This window comes from Nicotiana sylvestris, chromosome 4 (genome assembly GCF_000393655.2).
Source record: "Nicotiana sylvestris chromosome 4, ASM39365v2, whole genome shotgun sequence".
In the NCBI taxonomy this organism is placed as follows: domain Eukaryota; kingdom Viridiplantae; phylum Streptophyta; class Magnoliopsida; order Solanales; family Solanaceae; genus Nicotiana; species Nicotiana sylvestris.
In genome coordinates this window covers 106,167,140-106,188,820 of record NC_091060.1, presented here as the reverse complement: position 1 = coordinate 106,188,820, position 21,681 = coordinate 106,167,140, and the positions used below count along the sequence as shown (strand labels likewise).

General features: G+C 39.8%; 1 protein-coding gene across 1 annotated transcript in view; it reads left to right on the top strand.

Moving 5' to 3' along the window:
- LOC104244339 (uncharacterized) overlaps positions 1 to 9,188 on the top strand; it is a 39,845-nt gene extending 30,657 nt beyond the window's left edge. Inside the window, exons 2-4 of the mRNA XM_009799750.2 lie at positions 3,226 to 3,311; positions 6,133 to 6,190; positions 9,136 to 9,188. Coding sequence (XP_009798052.1) covers positions 3,226 to 3,311; positions 6,133 to 6,190; positions 9,136 to 9,188 — 197 coding nt within the window. The remainder of the gene's footprint in view (positions 1 to 3,225; positions 3,312 to 6,132; positions 6,191 to 9,135) is intronic.
- Positions 9,189 to 21,681: the final 12,493 nt, after the last annotated feature.

Sequence of the window (21,681 nt, the reverse complement as noted above, 5' to 3'; positions counted from 1 at the left end):
ACATGGTATTATAACGACCCGATCGGTCATTTTGAGCATTTACACTTCGCTTGGTTGTTTGAGGGCATGAGTAGCTCCATATGATGCATTATGACTTATACGAAACGTCGGTTTTGGTTTTCGGGTTATTCAGAATTGATTTGGAAGAATGATTCTTAGCTAGAAGCTTTAAATTTGAAAGGATTGACCAAGTTTGACTTTTAGTATTTGACCTCGGATTGGATTTTTGATTATTCTATTAGCTCCGTTGGGTGATTTTGGACTTATAGCCCGTTTGGCCAAGCTGCAAAAATTAGCTTATTTTGAGAAGTGCTTTCTTTCAAAAGTGCTTTTCTCAAAAGTACTTTTGGTGAGAAGTAGTTTGTGTTTGGCTAATTAGTTTGAAAAGCACTTCTGAGCAACAATTAGTGTTTGGACAAGCTTTAAAAAACTGATTCTAAGTGTATTTTTCTCAAAAGTGCTTCTCAAAAAAGTGCTTTTGGAGAGAAACTACTTTTTTCTGCTTCTCCTCAAAAGCACTTTTTTCCTTACAAAAGCTTGGCCAAACACCTCAATTTTTGGCCAAAAAGCACTTTTGGCCAAAAAGAAGCTTGGCCAAACAGGCTATTAGGGACTCGTCCGGATTGTGATTTAGAGGTCCGTAGTAGAATTTGGCCTGAAATGGCGAAAGTTACAATTTTGAGAAGTTTAACCGGGAGTGGAATTTTTGATATCGGGGTCGAGTTCTGATTCTGGAAGTTGAAGCAAGTCCGTAATGTTAAAAATGACTTGTGTGCAAAATTTGAGGTCAATCGGACGTGGTTTGATAGGTTTCGGTATCGGTTGTGGAAGTTTGAAGTTTCAAAGTTTATTGATTTCGAATTGAGGTGTGATTCGTTATTTAGATATTGTTATGTGTGTTTTAAGGCCTTGAGTAGGTATGTGTTATGTTATGGGACTTGTTAGTTCGTTTGGATAGGGTCCCGAGGGGCTCGAGAGTATTTCAAATTGATTTTAGATCATTTCTCCTTCATTTTTCATTGTTGTGTCCTGCTGATATCTGGTGTCGCATTTCGTCATCGCAATCGCGGGCTTAGTGGTACGATCGCATAGGGGAAAAGTGGAGCAGGCTAATTCTTCTTCTTCGTGTTCCCGGATATGGGTCCACGTACACATAGGTTACTGCAGATTGAGCATCGCGTTCGCGTAGGTGTGCATATGTTCGCATTGTAGAGCTGAGCTGGGAAGGTGTTCATGGCTTCTTCATCGCATTCACGAGCCTGGGGGCGCGTTCACGTGGGTTCTTTTTGAGACTGAGAGTGTGTGCTTTGCGATCGCATGGCTTATTACACAATCGCATAGTGTATTTTCAGGGGCAATGCATTTTCTTCTTCGCAATCGCGATTCATTGATTCGCCCAGTTATTATAAAGTATTCTATTTCGAGGGTGTCAGTCATTTTTGCATTTTGGGAGCTGTGGAGCTCAGATTAAGGCAATTCTTGAATCAATTTTCACCTTATGAATTGGGGTAAATGTTATCTACTTGATTTTGGTTATATTTCATGAATCTATCTTCGATTTTAGCGTTTGATTGATGAATTTTAAAGAGAAAATTGGGGTTTTTTGGCCTAGAGTTGCATAACATGAATTTTTGAGTTTTGAACATCGATTTGGAGTCGGAATTGAGTGAAACTAGTATGGTTGGACTCGTAATTGAATGAGTTATCAAATTTTGTGAGTTTTGTCGGGTTCCGAGGTGCAGACTCGGGTGTGATTTTTGGTCGGTTTTGGGTTTTGATTAAGGATTTGATCTTATCATTTGGAATTGTTTCCTTGGATTTTATTTGATGTATTTGAGTTGTTTTTGGCTAGTTTTGAACCGTTCGGAGGTCGCTACACGTGTGATGGTTTTTTTGGAGCATCGCTTGGCTTGCCCGATATTGGAATTGGCTTGTTCGAGGTTAGTAACTCTTCTAAACTTAGTGCTAAGGGTATGAAACCCTGAATTACGTGCTATGTGACTGATGATGAGGTGACACATATGCTAGGTGACGGGTATGTGGGCGTGCACCCTATGAATGGTGACTCCGTTGTTTTCATTTCACTGTATAATGGCCCTATTTTGTTAATATATGCATTTTCACCACGTGATAAAGTAATTGAGCTGTCAAACATGCTAGATATTATGTTTAGGTTTTATGCTGGTATTGTTAGGACCCATAGTGGTCATTCCTTGCTGTCATCTCACTAATTTTATTGATATTTTGTACTTAGTCACATTCATGCATTCATGTCATATCTCAGTCTCAGTTGTTTTTAATACATCATATCGTTGTTGTCGGGCTAGTTCATGACATTGTGAGCCCGCGAGTGAGAGTGGAGAGTTTGATGACTGAGTGAGGCCAAGGGCCTGAGTGAGAGTGATATTATGGGATCGGGCTGCACGCCGCAACGTTATAGCGCTTGGGCTGAAGGAGCCCCTCCGGAGTTTGCACACCCCCAATGAGTGCAGTCGACTATGTATATATATATATATATATATATATATATAGATCGGGTTGCACGCCGCAATGAGCCTTATGGCTATATGTATATAGATCGGGTTGCACGCCGCAATGAGCCTTATATATGTGGATAGGGTTGCACGTCACAACGGGTATTGTACAGTGCTGAGTGATTGAGTGTGCTGAGTATTGATCACGGTGAGAGATAAATCGAGAAAGTGAGGTAGAGTACTCTGAGAGTGTGAGTACATGAGCTCATCACTGAGAGGCATTGCATTTGACATGCGTACTGGAGATACATGCATAGAGATGCATTTTCTTTTACTGCCCGGTTTTGGTGACATTCATGATTTTACCTGTATCTTGACATGTGGGCATAGAGATGTACTTTCCTCATGCTATATGAAAATGAAACATTTACCTGATGAAAGGTTTTTGGGAAAAATTACAGTTTTTCAAACTTACTCATATTTTGACGATTTCGGTAAAGGATTTGAGTTTTCACTACTATACTTGAAAAGTGGAATTATTTTCGGAAAACTATGAAAGGGCTGAGTATTTTATCTCTGAGCTACTTCTTTATTTAATTGCTTTATGTTGTCATGAACTGCTGTTGTTTATTGATGTTGGACCTGACCTATGTTCCAGCTCGTCACTACTTTCAACCTAAGGTTAGGTTTGTTACTTACCAGTACATGGGGTCGATTGTACTGATACTATACTTCTACACATTGCGTGCAGATGTTGGCTGCTGTTATTGCTGTGTTCGATGGTTTCTGGATTTGAAGGTGTACATACATCCCTGTTGTAGCTGCCCCTTGTTCAAGGTAGCCTTAGATTTATAAAACTCTATTTATGTACTTTTCAAACAGAAGATGTATTTACTTCATATCATCTTTGTAAACTCTATTCTTAAAAGCTCATGTGTTGGAAGCTTAAGTTGGAAGCGTTGACCTAGGTTTGACTTTTGTGTAAACGGCCTCAGATTGGTATTTTAATAGTTCCAATAGATTTGTATGGTGATTTTGGACTTGGGCGTATGTCCGTATTTAGATTTGGAGGATTTTGGCTCTAATTGCCGAAAGTTGGAAGTTTGAAGGTTTAGAGAGTTCATGGGTTTAACCAAGAGTAGACTTTGATGATATCAGACTTGGATAAAAGTTTCAAAACTTGAAATAGCTCCATTTAGTGATTTGAGACTTGTGTGTGAATTTCAATTAGAATCCGAAATATTTAGGCTTGATTCGGACATATTCGGGGAGTTGGAAAGTTGGAACTTAAGAGATTTTAATCGTGGATTCTTGATTTTGATGTTATTCGTTGTATTTTGGAATTTTGATAAGTTTAGATGATGTATTCACACTTGTTGATATGGTTGGAGGGTGTCCCAGGGGGCTCAGGAGTATTTCAGATTGATTTTGGATTATTTGGTGGCAAGTTGGTAAAACTTGTTCTTGGGTGTCGCACATGCGGAACTTAATCGCATGTGCGAGGGCGTAGAGGCGGGAAGGAGTGCACAAAAATAGACTTGGACTTGAAAATGGGAGTTTGCTGATGTAGAGTTAGCAGTTCTGAGACAGAGGAGGAGATGCGCATTTGGATCACACCAGCGGCTCCGCATGAGTGGATTTTTCTTCGCAGAAGCGATGGGTCGTGTGTTTTAGTGGTTTGAGCATCCGCGAGGTTACAGCCGCAGAAGCAACTATTTTGTCCACAAATGCAAAAATTGCTGGCATGAGCTTATATTTCGAGGATTTGGTATATTTTTCACCATTTTGAATTTTGGAGCTTGGATATAGGCTATTTTTTGGGAGAATTTCATCATCACTTTGAGTATAAGTTATTCTACTTGATTTTGATATTATATCTTATTTCCCCATGGATTATTACACATAGATTATGGGATTTAGAAGTAAAATTTGGGAGTTTTTGAGCTACATTTTTAGAGAGTGAATAGTTGAGATTTGAACCTCGATTTGGAGTCGGATTTGGATAAAACTTGTATATTTGGACTCGTATCTGAATGGATAGTCGAGATTTATGAGATTTTTCGGGTTATGAGAATGTGGGATGGGTTGTATTTTTAGTTGACTTTGTATAATTGATTAAAGATTGAGCTATTATGCTAAGTAATTATCCCCTTTAGTATTATTTGACATTATGGTGTTTTTTTTACTGGATTTGATTTGTTTGGAGGCGATTTAAAAGGAAAATGATTCTTGGAATATTGAGGTAAGTATCTTGCCTAAGCTTAATTTTTGGTCATTTTTCTAATTAGCTATGATGTTTGCTATATGTTGGGGTGACACATATGCGAGGTGATGATTGTATATGCGTGCACCATATTTGGTCATGATTCGGATAGACCTTAGGCTATTATATGCCTTAGGGGGTGGCATTTATGCAAGTTGATGAGTATATATGCATGCACCGTATTTATTCATGATCCGGGTAGACCTTAGGCTATTAAATGTCTTGTTTTGTTATCATGCTTCTTTGATACAATATTTTCTCCACTTGTATGACTACGTGAGATATTATTTGTGCTAGAAAACATATCTAGGTTATGTGCTTATCTATTTGAAACATGATAGGGCTATTTTTTAAAAAATATTTAGCTATTTGCCTTAACTATAGTCATATTTCAATCATGATGTGATATCCGCGTATTATATCTCTGTCATTTTCATTATATGTGATCCCACATGTTGTTAGTGTCCTTATTTGTGTGACACAGGTTTTGGAGCTGAGTTGTGGACTTGTGGCATATGGATATATTTTGTGTGGTATATTGATTATGATACTATGAATATTGGTATATTGAGATTTGAGCGGATTGATTACAAATCTTGGGCCGTAAAGTCGTGTTGGTATTTATTGTGAGGTGGTTCATGCATGAAGGCCCCATACTGGGTTGAGTAACATTGATGATTTAGTGTTGATATTGATTGTGACGTAACGCTTACGCTAGACCCCTATTAGGTTGTGTGATTGTGATCGTTCACTTTTGATCCGATCAACACTTGGGCTAGGATTCGTCCCTCCGGAGTCAGGTAATAACATGTGAGTGCAGGAGTGAGGGATTTATGTCAAGTACCCATACAGTGCTGAGTGGGTGTCTGGGTGCGATGATCCAGGGGCATTGTATCAGGCACCATGATAGTGCTAAAAGTATGATTGAGGGGTAGTTGGGCTAGATACTATGGATGTGCTGAGATTTTGTATACTTGATGAGTAAGTTGTGATATTATTGATTTGGCATGTATATTTATCATGGAGGAATATAGATGTATTTTTCTCATGCTAATTAGTATTTGATATCTCTATTTAATGTTTAGAGCTTGAAATCACAGTTTACTTTGATAAATCCTTGTTTAGGTGATTTTCGTGGAAAATTGATGCGTTAACTTATTTACTTGAAAAGCATGATTATTTCTCCTCTTATTATGATATAGTTGAACCTAATATTATTTGAGCTGCTTTTCCTGTTGCCATTATTTTGCTATTTTTGTTGTTGTCTGTTGAAAGTGAGTATCAGACCTTGCCAAACTCGTCACTGCTTTCAATCCGAGGTTAGTCTTGCTACTTATTAAGTACATGGGGTCAAGTTTACTCATACTACACTCTGCACTTCGTGTGGAGATCCAGGTGTTGCTGATCGTGGTGGTTGCTAGTGAGCCGTATACGAATTGTTGGATATTTCAAGGTAACATTGTTGTTCTTTTTGCAGGCCTTGAAATCCCCTCCTTTATATCATATTATTACTGTTCAGTCTTCCAGACAGTATTGTATTTCGTTCAGACTTTGTATTTAATACTCTATAGAGCGCATGTACTCGGTGACACTAGATTTTGGGGTTACTTCAATTGCATCGTCATTTAACTTCAGTTATTTATACTATTCCGTTATTTGAGATTATTTCTTAATTTTGTTGAAGTTTATTTCTGCATATTTGTTGTTGGCTTGCCTAGTAAGTGGTTTTAGGCGCTATCACGGCTCCAGTAGAATTTTGGTACGTGACATAAAATATGTAAGTGAATACTAGTTTTCATATAGCAACCGGATAGGTCATTTAGAGTTCTAGCTTTCTATTTCGTGCTTTAAGACTTTGAATAGTCTAATTTGATGATTTATTACTTGTGTGCGTGGTCCATTTTGATTTTCGGGAAGTTTAGATGTGTTTCTACAAAGAAAAGATGATTTTTTGAACTTTAAAGTTGTTGGAGTTGACCACGGTTAATAGTCTTCGTATATGACCTCGAATCGGTATTTTGACAATTCCAATACATTCGTATGATGATTTTAGACTTGTACGCATGTTTGCTTGGGTCCCAAATGACCCGAGGCCGATTCAACGCTCATTATAGAAAGTTGGAAAAATGTGTTTATGAACTTTGAAACCTCTGAGTTTTGATATTTGATTCTTTATCGTAGGTATTATTTTGATATTTATAGCTTACGAACGAGTTCATATGAGGTTATTATTGTTGCGGCCAAACGCACACGTAAATATACGCGATCATCAAGTAATAAAATGATAAGATAGAGAGTCGAACCCACGAGGACTTATTATCAACTATTAACTAAATTAAACCATCCAAATTATCTAAACAAGAATTACTAGGATTGATTAATCTAAACTACTAAAAATAAATATAAACAAATAGTAAGCTCTGAACAAAAGAAGAACAAATTTTTATGTTATTAATGCGATGAAAACAATATAGGGTTATGGGCTATCTAATAATCCTATTGTATTCTTCACTCGAATTAACTAATTATTTTATTAGGTTTATTGGTTGAAAGGGTTAATATTGCTCATAATAATCTATCGATCTCTTACTCGCCTATTCAAGCTAACCTATATGTCTGTAAAGTTAGAATCAACATGCATTTATAATACCCGTATAATAATCAAGCAAGACAATGAATATATATTTATCCTATCCGCGAATCTATTCCCCAATGCCCAAGTTCAAAACTTGCTCTACTCAATCCTATGTGCAAGCTATAATTCACATTCGAGTTTAATTATAGATTCGTAGATAGTATTTAATTGGTAATCAAGCAATCAAATAATTAAATGCAGGATTGAATAAATAAACCAATATGATAAACTAAGAAATCAAAATCAATATTCGAATAACAATAGTCATGAAAGAATCACAACCCTAGAACGTGAAGTTTAGGTCCACATAAACATGGTAGCCAAATAACAAATCTTACAAAAAAAAAATAATTACTAAGTTTCGTGGAAAAAAGATGAAACCTGACCTCCACGGCAGCTCTGTGCTTTAATTGGTCAAAAGTAATGTAAAAATCGTGTTTAATGACTATTTATAGATGTATGAAAAAGCCTAGACGAAATAACATAATCCAAAACAAAAAAGAGACAACAGCCTCAAAACCAAACCCCACGTGTCGCCATACCTAATGCCCGACATCTAGCACTGACCTCGTGTCGCGAGGCTAAACGCGAGCTAAGAGACCCGTGACGCGTGTTTTGTACTTCAATTTCATTTGTTGTCTAACTTCATCTAGATAAGCTTCTTTAACTCTTTTCCTTTCCTTCTCTCTTTTCTTGTTATCTTTTCTTATTTTAACCATAACCCCATCATTATGTCTTCATGAGCCTATTATTGTAGTGTCTAAAATATACTTTAAAATATTTATTTTTCTCCCAAATTTTATGTCCAAAGTACCAACATTATTTATTTAACACCTAAATAAGTATAAACTCCTATCAAACATAACCAAAAAGCGGAAAACTATGAGTAAATTAATATAGAAATATATGAAAATATGCCCAACATCAATTATACTTATTTGTATGTGTGAATTGGGGCACGAAGGGCTCGGGTGAGTTTCATATTGATTTTGGGCTATTTTGGCAAGTGTTGTCATTGCTGATGTTGTAGATATCGCATCTACTATGGTCGGGTGAACAAGTGTGAAATCGCTTCTACGGAGTTTTGGCTCGCATCTGCCAGACTTGGGGAGCTAGGCATTTTTACTTCTGTGAAAAGTTGAGCATTGGTGCGGCACCGTATCAACGGATATTTGCTCGGATCTGCGAAGAGCTTGGCTTAGGGGGAAGGTCGCATATGCGATGCTTGGGCCGCATATATATTGACCGCTTCTGTGGAACTTCATCACTTCTGCGACATTTGCACCGATGCATGTCCACTTCTGCAGGCTATTTTGTTGCTTCTGCGGTACTTCTGTCGCACCTACGACATCTGCAGTTGGGAAAAGGGTTAAGGGTTCGAGCCTTAGCTCATTTTCTTCCAGTTTTGAGATCTAGATTTCGTGTAGAGGCAAATTTTGAAGAGATATTCATTCCAACTTCATAGATTAGTAACTTCAACTTGTTTTTGATTAATTTCCATGTTTCTTTATATATATATATATATATATATATATATTTCATTTCTAGATCTAGGATTTTATAGAGTAGAAATATGATTTTGGGTAGTAACTTAAGATTTTAAATTTTAGAGATTCAGACCTCGATTTGAGATCAAATCACGGAAAAAAGTGGGTCTGGGTTGACTTTTTGTTGACTTTTCCAAATCTGTCAAAGATTGAACCTTTTTGATACTAGGGCAGTTTCTAAATCTTTTTTGACTTATTTAAGTTTTAATTATCTAGATTCGAGTGGTTTGAAGGCTTATGCTAAAGGAACGTCAGTATTGGAGGGTTGATTTGTGCCGAAAAGAGGTAAGTATCTTGGTTAATCTTAATTTAAGGGAATTTAAATGTAATTATGTCTATTTGTTATGTGCTATATGTGTTGGGGGCAACGTATATGCAAGGTGACGGGTGTATATGCGTTTGCTATGGGTTAAGCATGTAGGTAGAATTATTTTTATTTATGTTCTGTTGCTTTATGTATTATGTCTTCCATGCTCTAAATAAATTATGAAACTCATTGGTTGATCTCATTCATGTTCATATCTATATTGAGCTTGTTGTTATATGGGCATTGAGATAATTGAATTGTTGATTTGGATATTGGTATAAAAGTGATGGTTATTCTCCATAAGGCAAGTTATGTTCAGTCATTCTTCCTGATGTTGTATGTGTTTCCCACCTTATTTGGTATTGTTTCATATATTTATCCTTTGTGAAAAAGTGTGATTATGCACAAAGCATGTTTTCGTTCTTTATTTGTATATTAATATCATTGCACGAATTGCCCGAAGGGTATTTTCGTGATTGTGAGGAAGAGTGAATATGCACGAAGGGTGTTTCCATGCTAGTTATTATATTTATGCTTGGTGAGGAAGATTGAATTACACGAAGGGTGTTTCCGTGCTTATGAGGATGAGAGTAAAAGCACGAAGGGCGATACAGTATCATTTGATTGATATCTCTTATTCCTTTCTTTTACTATGCAAATTGAGGGTTGTTCCATGGTTGTTTTGTAAATTTATCAGACTTGAGTTATTATGAAAGGCTTGTTTGGTGTTATTTTGAAAGTATAGTCTTTATATTCCTTAGTTTCTTCTTCCATCATTTATCGTATTATTACTTCTCGCTATTACACATGTTATCTCACTTGTTATCTATTTTGCAGTCTTACTTGATATTTTCTCTTGTTATTTTAATTGCAATATTTCTCATTATTTTTTTGTTACTTAACTGCACAGGTTGCATTGATGTATCTTGTCCTAGCCTCGTCACTACCTTGTCGGGATTAGACTCGACACTTACAGAGTATATTGGGCCGTTGTACTTATACTATACTTCTGTATTTCTTGTGCAGATTTTGGCATCAAACCTAGTGGTACTCGGAGGACAGACTAGTTGGTGATTTGAGGAGATTCGAGGTAGTGCTGCACTCTCGTTCGCATGCCTTGAAGTCACATTTCTTATAGTTGTGCTATTATTTATTTGCTTGGAACAATGTATTTCTTATTCCAGACATTGTACTTCGTATTTCTATAAAATTACCCGGTTCACACAAGAAACCACCTTTGGAAAGAACCGTGTCATTAAGAAAATCAAAAGCTATTATCAACAAAAGAAGGAAAAGCATAATATTTACACTACCAAAACAAACAAAATTATAAATTACTACTAAAGATAAACAAAATAAATCATCCAATTATTACATCCTAGTGTCATCAAATTTAACAATCATCAAATATCAAATTCTCCATCCCCAAATAAAAGTAAGCATTGTCCCCAATGATTAGCAAAACAAAATCAAAAAGCAGAGAGGGGAGAAGAAACTCTCTAAGGGTCGTCAATCATCATGGTATCACCAGTAGTATCAGTCTGAGCCGGCTCAACTAACTGAATAGTGTCATCATCCTCTACGGGAGCTGCCTGAGAGGTGAACATATCACGCACTGTAGCAGCTGTGCTGAATGTAAGGCAAGGCTCCTCAGCCTAAGCAGTGTGGTCCTCATGAGAAGGTTGAATTGGGTGAGGGTGGATGGGGTCAATCAGCATGTCAAACGACAAGTTGCTGGCCTTAACTATCCTAGTCACCTTAGCTCGGAGTGAGTCAACTGACTTCTTGATGGCCCGTGTCTTTCTCATTTTCTTCACTTGCTTGGTTAGCCGCTCAATCACTGTACCATGCTGCACACGTGTATCCATAATCTCCTTTTGGTTGCCCAAGATCTTGGTGAGTTTCATGTTAATGCCATAAGGGTCCGGTTGTGTAGAGTTTTTCCCCGCAACTGTACTAGATATCTCGGATAGCTTTGATGTAGTTGTCTACATCCAGTTGTTAAGACTCATTAGCATCTAAAAAACTCGTAAAACAGACACTTAGCCATTAGGCAAAGGCACCAGCCTCAAAGATGGTGTAGGTAATGGAGCAGGGGTTGATGGTGGCTCAGGAACAGTATCTCTAGCACTAATGGAAGGCTCAACTAAAGTGGAAGGAATATAAAAGGAGCCAGGACTATTATTACAGGCTCATCAGACTGGCTAGTAGTAGTGAAAAGTTGACTGCTCTTCTTTGGGTTCTTGGGGTCTTGCAACTTGTACAGATCAAAGGGGCTAGTGGAATTAATCATCATATCAAATGGCCAGGACTACACCTTTGAATCTGTCATGTAAGGCCCAGTAAAATTTTACCTAAAATCGGGGATTTCGTGGTGCTGAGGTAGACTTATGTGTTAAAGATTGTAGAGATTCTTCATGGCGAGATTGCAAGCTGCGGTACGGAATTTTCGGGATGAACAATGCGCTGAGGAGTTAAGGAAAATATTGGCATAAAAAGACATTTTTGTGGCCAACTATGCGGTTGCTGAATCACTTTGCAGGTTGCAGAATCTAAGCAGAAACTTGAGCAAAATTGTAGGGCCAATTTCGGTCCATATGCGGCTGCACAATGATTTCGCGGGCCGCACCCCGATCGTAGTTTCAGCATAAATTTTTTTCAGATGGAGGTTCTGCGACGCATTATGCGGCCGCAGAATAGGTCTTCCCAAACCACCTTCTTCTTTGTCCTCACTATGCCATCTCTTGCAATTGTTCCCCCTTTTCCGTCATCAGGGGAATCATCAGAATCAGAGTCTCGGAGCAGCTACATTTGACTCATAACTGATATTAGTTGTGCCCTGAGAGGTGCTCTGAGATGTGAAGGGAACAACTTGGGGCTCAGACTGCCCCTGTGGTCGAGACTGCTCCTCATTTTCTATTTAGATAAAGACACAGAATTTCCTTCGGAGGCTTCCCTAGATGGGACATAAGAATCTGACTCTGAGAGGCTTCTACCTCTCCCTTGACCTGTAGTTATTTTCTTGGCGATTGACTTTTGTGCACCTGGCTGCATGGCACATCTACCTCTACATTTCCCTTGACTACCCCTTCCTTTGGATGTCTCTCCTTTTCCTCTTGATTACATGATTATTCGTGTATGCACAAAGAGAGTTATCAGTTGATATACAAATTGCGAAGTAGTTAAGGGTAATATTAGCAGTAGATGATTTGAGGACTTGGATGAAGGCAACAAAGAAGAGGATATTTATGCGCATCCTACTTCAAAGACATCTGGTTACTCATGTTCCGACCATTCTGTCAACTTTCTAATTTTTTCTGTTTATCCATAGTCTATATCTTTGGGATCAAATGATTTATGGGGATTCTAATCTTTTCTAACTTTATTTTCTTTGGGATTTCAACAGAATGATTCTGCTTGTTCAAACTTTTAGTTTTGCAATTGGTTATTTGTTAAGCACTTCGGGATGAATATTCTGCTCCGATACTTAAATTGGACTCAGATTATTCAGTCCATAAATTCGGGCCAGTTTTAGGGCTTTTCAATTTTTCGACGAAGTAATCACTACGTAATCTTTGATATATAATCCAGTCTTTCCTATTACACTACCACAATCTGGTATACATCACTTCAATCTTGTTATTTTTTTAACTTCTTTTTAGGTGATCTATGATTACATCCTTTATTTGTGTCTATGTGGGATAATTTAACATTGAGTATTGTAAAATCATGATTATATAGGGTTGGTTTTATTTATTTATTATTATCATGCCTTTATCATATTACCTAGTTAGGATTGACCACATAATTGCATAACCTTGGTAGAAAATGACCTTTATTCGTCCGGTCCGAGGAAACCTTTGCATGCCTCCATTGTAGTTATGTGACTTGTAGGAATAGTTGGTTGCACTTCGAGGAGGTTTTGGGTTGATTCGGAATATTTGGTTCTTAGTTTAAAATATTAAATTGGAAATATTGACCGAGGTTTGACTTTTGTGAAAACGAACTAGGAATGGTATTTTGATGGTTCCAATAGGTTCGTGTGGTGATTTTGGACTTAGGAATATGTCCAGAATTAATATTGGAGATTCCTAGTATGATTTGGCTCTTTTTGTTGAAAGTTGGAAATTTAGAAGTTTAGAAATTTCCTAAGTTTTATCATAGGTTGACTTTGTGGATATTTGGTTTAGATTTTAGTTTCGGGACGTGGAATAGGTCTACTTTATCATTTGGAACTTGTGTACAAAGTTTGGTGTCATTGTGAGTTGATTTGGTATGAATCGGACGCTTGGTTGTAATTTTAGCGATTCTTGATTTTCATTGTGAATTTTTTGTGTTTTGGTGTTCGATTCGTGATTTTGAATGTTATTTTGGTGTTTTTGGTAGCGATCAGGTTCGTATGATGTTTCTAGACTTGTGTGTAGCCCCGGGGGCTCGGAAGAGTTTCAAATGTGTTTCAAACCATTTGGGTTGATGTTCAGATTGCTAGTTTTTCTGTTGGTGCTGTACGTCTCGCAAATGCGAGATCATGTTCGCATTTGCGAGGTGGGTATCACATTTGTGGTAGTTGCCTGAGTGGATTGACTTCGCAATTGAGGAGCTAGTATCGCATTTACTGAATCTGGCAGGGGGTGACGGGCTTCACATGGGTCGCAATTACATAAGGGCACCTAGGCTGGGATGATCACATTTATCGTCGCATTGTCGCTTTTGCGATGTGGTCCGACTTCGCATTTGCAAAGCTTGTGTTGCATTTGCGACATTTTTTTGGGGCTTACAGGGTTCGCTTTTTCTATCCCTAGGTCGCATTTGCGGAGATCGCATTAGCAAACCTTTGGTCTCCAATGCGACATATGCAGCTGGGTTAATAGATGGAATTTCGAGACTTAGTCTTATTTTATCATATTTTGAGCCCTAGACTCGGCGTGAGGCAATTTTAGGAGGGGACTTTCGTACAAAGCTATTGGGTAAGTGATTTTGACACAATTTTGATATTATAACATGATTATTTTTCAATTTTAACATCTAAACCGTGAGATTTTGAAGATAACTTTTTGGAATTTTTTTAAATTATGTTTTGAAAAATAAAAATTTAAGATTTTAGTGGTTATGTGGACTCGGATTTGAAAATCAAACACATATTTGGACTAGTGGAGTTATGGGTAGTCGAGATCTACCCCTCGACTCGGGTTTTGACCGGGCGGGCTCGAGGTTGACTTTTTGAGAATTGTATAAAGATCTCAACTTTATTAATCGAAATTGGTTTTTGCATTATTTAATATTATTGAATTATTCTTGGCTAGATTTGAGCCGAGCGGAGGTGAATTTTAAATGAAAAATATTTTTAGAGTATTGATTGAGAGCTTTTGAGGTAACTATAGTGCCTAACTTTGCGTGGGGAAATACCTCTTAGGATTTGGCTTAATTTCTTATTTGTGATATGTGTGAAACGAAGTTTACACGAGGTGACAAGTGTATACACGGTCATATGTGTGATTTATGACCGGATTTGACTCGAGATTTCTGCTATTGCCTTATTTTGATTGAGAGGTCTTTGCACTACGTGTATTCACTTTGGATGAGTACTTGAGTTTATGTTCCATGTTAGAGATCATGTTTTAGTATTGTGTTTACCTTGAAAATGGTAATTACAATTAAATTTGATTTTGTGGTTCTAAAAATATGTGATTTATTTTTATGCTAGATGTTAGGCAATAGATGCTACGTATGATCTAGGAAAGTAAAGTAAGAGTAAGAGGCAATGCAATTATTCAAACCGGACGGCCACGAATCGGGGCCTCGAGCTGGCCTACACTGGGCCTCGAGGTTGAGCTAATGAGTTTGACTGGGACGGTCGATGAAGGAATAACAGTTTCAAGGGCCTCAATAATGGCTCTTTATGATCAATGATGAGTAATAAATGAAGAACAATCAATGAAGCACAATAAATGTAAGCAATAAATAAAAGGAAAGACAATGGAGAATGTTTAAGTTGGAGAGTAGAGAATGTTCTTGTATTGAATATCATGTGTGCAAGAAATAACAAGGGTCCCCTTTATATAGGAGGGGGAATCCCAATATAGTACATATATATTTATTACAAAGATTTGCAGCTGGTATAGCTATTTAACGTCACGGTACGGACTTGTACTATTCTTGTAGACCTAGTAAATCACAATCACGCGCCTTGGGAATTTCCTGCTTCTCCATGATAGTAGCTGACCTGCACTGCCCCGAGGTCGAGCATAGGTAACACTCGGGGTCGAACCTCGAGCTGTGCCCCGGGCCTCATGAAGACGGGCTATGGAATGTCACAATGATCATAAAATCGGATTCTCCAATTTTAGCCGTATACAGATAGTCCCCACATTTCTTAGAATAGAATGATATGAAACGACTTTGACATTGATTTTATCGAGCCTCTCACGATGATGTATGCGCATGCGTAAGCTTTCACGATGATTGAAACATCCCATCGCCGCTGATCCATTTCCCAAAAAACATTGATTGCGCCTGTTGATACGTTTCCCAATGGCATTGATTGCACCGTCGGTTACGTTACTCCCTTTCTATAAATGGGAGGTTACTTAAACCAAAATTCCACCCAGTGATTCCTCAACAGCCTTTAACCCTTCTTTTTCTCTTCATCCTCATCCAAACATTAATTTCCATGGTTCAAGCCCGTGACCGTAAGGTCACACGGCACCGGTTTTGCCAGTTATGCCATGGCTTTTTTCGGAGCTTTTCCCTACTGGGTGGGATCATACTGGTTTGCTGTTGTTGGCCCGAAATAATGAGAGAGGGGCTTCAAATTATTCCCGTATCAGAGGATAGATGGACCGTGATCTGCTGCTCATCTCTCTTAACTTCAACCTGGTGTGGCACTTCACTCCTTTTGCTTTCCATGGAGTGAGGTGGCGCCATCTACTAAATTTTGCACCCCACCCCGGTGTTGTGATGACCCGGCCAGTTGTCTCATGAGTTACCGCTCTGTTTCACACATTTCTGCTTCTAATTGCTTTGTATTATGGTTCTATATGTGATCCGGTTGATTGGTTAGGGTTCAGAAAGGATTTGGTAAGAATTGAGGCAAAAGTCTCTTTAGAGTGAGTTTAAGTTGGAAAAGTCAACTAGATGTTGACTTTTGTATTAGAGGGCTCGGATGTGAGTTCCGATGGTTCGGATAGCTTCGAGAGGTGATTTGTGACTTATGAGCGTGATCGGAATAAGTTTTGGAGGTTCGGAGTAGATTTAGGCTTGAGTTGGCGAAATCGAATTTTTGGCGATTTCCGGTTGATCGGTGAGATTTTGATATAGGGGTCGGAATGGAATTACGAGGGTTAAAGTAGCTTCGTTGCGTCATTTGAGATGTGTTTGCAAAATTTTAGGTCATTCAGACGTGGTTTGGTTGGTTTTTTTATCAAAAGCGGAATTTGGAAGGTTTTAGAAGCTTAGGCTTGAATCCGAGGTGTTTTGTGTGATTTGATGTTGTTTGAGGTGTTTTGATGATTGGAACAAGTTTGAATGAGGTTTTAGGAAATGTTAGTGCCTTTAGTTGAGGTCCCGGGGGCCTGGGGTGAGTTTCAGAGGTTTGAACGGATCATTTTGAGTTAAGAGAAATTGCATAAAAATGGTTTCAGCTATTGCAGGTGATTTGGTCTTCACATTGGAGAGAGGGCCCTCGTGTTCATGAAGGGCCAGGAAGGGAGGCGTCATGTATGGCCTATGCGTTCGCGAAGGGTAGTCCCGCATTCGTGAAGGGCTGGATTTGGTAGGCATCGCGTTTGCGTGAGTCTGGGTTGCGTTCGCGTAGGTTGGTGAAGTTGAGGCATCGCGTTCGCAATAGGGGATCGTGTTCGCGAAGAAGAATTTTGGTCAACGGAATTTTTGTGCTTCGTGAACGCGAGGCTTTGACCGCGTTCGCAAAGAAGGATTTTCAGGCCTGGGCAGAATGTTTAAAAGGTTGTCTTGTCCGCGAATGTGGGTCTATTTTCCTCCATAGTTGCTCGTTTTGGAGATTTTTGAAGGAGATTGAAGAGGGATTCAAGGGGAAACGTTCGGAGGTAAGATTCTCGGTCTAGAAACTTGATTATTATGTGAATTTAACCTAGAAAATCATGGAATCTAAGCCTAAAATTGAAGAACTAGGGCTAGAAATTGGAGACCAAACATTTGAGATTTGAAGGGTCATTTGTGGATGGATTTTGATGTTCTTGGTATGTATGAACTCGTGGGGAGATAAGGATTCCGTTGATGTAAAAAATTTCAAATTCCAAGACGTGGGCCCGGGGGTCGGGTTTGGCCAATTTCGGGATTTTTGGTATTTTTCGATTGTTTTCGCTTGGGCTTCGTTCCCTTAGCATATTTGGATGACGTGATTCTGATTTTGAATATATTCGACGTGAGTGGAGGCCGATTCGATGGGCAAAGGCGTCGCGGACTAGCATTTTCACCTGTTTGAGGTAAGTAACCATTGTAAATCTGGAACTGAAGGTACAAAACCCTGGTATTGGACTTGTTTTTGATAAATGCGGTGACACACATGCTAGGTGACGAGCGTGTGGGCATGCACCGGTAGGGATTGTGACTTAGTCCATCTCGTTGCGACTATTAAGTCGCGTATTTGATTTGAAAATATTATGTTATCCCGTATTTTGGATATTTACATTGTATTATGGGTTGTATGCCATGTTTGGGGCCTTGTGCTGACCTGTAGCAACCCTTAGGGGCATTTTTGACTATTTTCCTCACTTTATTTGCTAGAAGTATATCCTGAGTCTTGTTTTACCCATTTAAATTATTAAAACTGATTTTATCACTCTACTCCTAATTGTGAGGACTGTTTGGGCTGAGTTCCCTAATATCTATTGATAAGCCCGAGATTTTGAGGTTAATGACTGAGAGAGAGTTGAGAACCTAATTGTGAGGATATTTGTATATATGTGAGTCATGGATCGGGCTGCACGCCACAACAATACTTATATGGATCGGGTTGCACGCCACAACGATATACATATTGGACCGGGCTCCACGCCGTAGCGATATGACGCTTGGGCTGTAGGAGCCCCTTCGGAGTCTGTACACCCCCAGTGAGCGTAGTCGACTATAAATATATGGATCAGGCTGCACACCACAGCGGTTACTATGATTTCTATTATTATTATGAGATATAATGAGCCGAGTGACTGAGAGGCTGCTTGAGGGGCCATATTCTGGGTGATTCCTTGCCCAAGGGGCCCTGTTATGATGTTTTCACTATTTTCACTCTTATTTTAAATAAGCCTCTATTGGATATATTGCTAAGTAATTGATTTCAATGTTTAAACTGGAAGTGATGATTTTTATGACGGAACTAATTTTAAGCTATAAGTTTCGAACTGCTCGTCACTACTTTCAGTTCTTATTTACTTTAGTTTCTTACTGAGTTGGCGTACTTACATTACTCCATACACCTTGTGTGCAGATCCTGGTGCCTGAGCGGCCGAGTGAGGGCTTTCAGCTGTTTCAGCATTTGACGGAGACTTCGAGGTAGCTGCATGGCATTCGCAGCCTTGTTCTCTCCCTCCTATCTTATTATTTTCCGCATTTTCTAGACTATTGATGTATTAGGTAATCAGACTTGTATTCCGCATATTTCTGTTGCTTAAACACTTATAATGAATTTGGTATTTAAAACTTGCATTAGAAAATGGCTTAAATGTTAAAGGAAAAAGGGTTATGGTAAATTGATTAGTTGGCTTGCCTAGTAATGTGATAGATGCCATCACGATCGGTATTTGGGGTCGTGACAAGTTGGTATCAGAGCATAGGTTACATATATCTCGTGAGTCATGAGCCGGTTTAGTAGAGTCTTGCAGATCGGTACAGAGACGTCTGTATTTATCCTCGAGAGGCTGCAGAACCTTTAGGAAAATTCTTCATATTCTTGAAATTCTTGTTGTGCGAACTTGTTGATCCGAATAATAAACTTGTATTATTCCATTCTCTCACACATGGTTAGGACACGAGCTACTGGGTGGGGTAGACGACCACCAGTTCCACCAGTTGGGGCCACCATAGGCCGAGGTCACGGTCGAGGTCGTGGCAGGGGTAGAGAAGCTAGGGCAACACCTGCAGATCCACCAACTGCCCCCGTTCAGGATCATGTCCCAGTTGTGGATGCTACAGCAGCACCAGCTCAGGCACCAACTGTGCCATTATGATTCCAGTCTTTTAGGAGGCCTTAGCTTAGATCTTATCAGTATGTACCAGTTTGGCTTAGGCGGTCTCAGTTACTACAACCGCAGCTACTTCTCAGGCAGGGGGAGGCACCCAGACTCCCGTTGCCCGCACACCTAAGCAGGTTGTGCAGGGACTCCAGACACGGGGGCACCTCCAGCCCAGCCGGTTGCACCAGCTTAGAAGTTTATGGTACCAGTTATGCTGGATGATGATCAGCGTCGACTTGAGAGGTTTGGTAGACTCTAGCCTCCAACATTCAGCGGTGCAGAGGGCGAGGATGCCTAGGGTTTCTTGGATAAGTGCCAGCAGATGTTTTGTACAACATGGATTCTTGAGACCAGTGGTGTAGAATTTACTGCCTTTCAATTTTCTGGGGCTGCCTTCACTTGGTGGGAGGCGTATGAGAGGCGTAGGCCTATTGGTGTAGTGCCCCTTACTTGGAAGCAATTCTCTGTTCTCTTCCTGGAGAAGTATGTACCACAGTCGTGCTGAGAGGAGCTATGCAGGCAGTTTGAGCAGCTTCTTCAAGGGGAGATGACGGTGACACAATATGAGATGCGGTTCTCTGAGTTAGCCCGTCATGCGGTTTGGATGGTTCCCACAGATCGAGAGAGGATTAGGAGGTTTGTTGATGGCCTCACGTACCAGCTTCGGATCCTCATGACTAGGGAGAGGGTGACAGGTGCTATTTTCGAGGAGGTTGTTGATATCTCCCGTGAGATTCAGTCGGTTCGCCGACAGGAGCGAGAGGAAAGGGAGTCCAAGAGGACTCGGTGATCTAGTAGTTTTAGTAGTGCTCCTTCTAGGGGTCAATTCCAGCAGGGCAGAGGCCGTTCATTTAGGCAGGCACATTCGACTCGCCTAGGTTACTGTGGAGCATCATTGGATCATGGCTTTCACAGTTCTCATCAGGGCCACTCCTCCCTTAGTGCCCTTCCAGCTCAGAGCTCCTCTTGTGCTCCATCAGTCCAGGGTTTTTCCATGCCAAGTCCTTCTACTAGTCATTCCGGTGCCAGGGGTTCCCTTTAATCCCCATCTCCAGCACCGGTGAGTTGTTATGAGTGTGGATAGTTTGGGCATATGAGGAGGCAGTGTCCTCGTCTTCGTGATGGTCAATCTTAGCAGAGGGATCAGCCCTCAACTTCTGCTCTAGTTACTTCACCACCCGCCCATCCATCTAGGGGTGGAGGTCAGGCAGCCAGGGGCCACCCTAGAGGGAGAGGTTGATCAGGTGATGGTCAGTCTCATTTTTATGCCCTTCCAGGTAGATCAGATGTTGCTACTTCAGATGCCGTGATTTTAGGTATTGTTTCAATCTACCACAGAGATGCCTTTGTATTATTTGATCCCGGTTCCACCTTTCTTATGTGTCATCATATTTTGCTCATTATTTGGGTACGCCCCGTGAGTTTCTTATGTATCTACCCGGTGGGCGATACCGTTGTTGTAGACCGTGTGTACCGGTCGTGTGTGGTGACTATTGGGGGTTTGGAGACCCGAGTGGATCTATTATTATTGAGAATGGAGGATTTCAATGTCATTTTGGGCATGGATTTGCTATCTCTATGTCGTGCTATTCTGGACTATCATGCTAAGACAATTACATTGGCTATACTGGGTGTGCCACGGATCGAGTGGAGAGGCTTAACCGATTATGTTCCTAGTAGAGTGATCTCATTCTTGAAGGCCCAGCGTATGGTTGGGAAGGGATGCCTTTCGTATCTAGCCTTCGTGAGGGATGTTGGAGCTGAGGCTCCTAGTATTGATTCTGTCCCAATTGTGAGGGATTTTCTAGATGTGTTTTCTGCAGACCTGCCGCGCATGCCACCGGACAGGGATATTGATTTTGGTATTGATCTAGTGCCGGGCACTCAGCGAATTTCTATTCTATCGTGGGCCCATGGCACCAGCGGAGTTGAAGGAGTTAAAGGAACAACTTCAGGAACTCCTTGATAAGGGGTTTATTCGGCCTAGTGTGTCACCTTGGGGTGAGCCGGTTCTATTTGTGAAGAAAAAGGATGGCACAATGAGGATATGCTTTGATTATAGGCAATTGAACAATGTAACAATTAAGAACAAGTATCCTTTGCCTCGCATTGATGATTTATTCGACCAGCTTCAGGGAGTGAGAGTATTCTCCAAGATTGATCTCCGTTCGGGATATCACTAGTTGAAGATCGGGGATTCAAATATTCTTAAGCCGACTTTCAGGACCCGATATGGTCATTATGAGT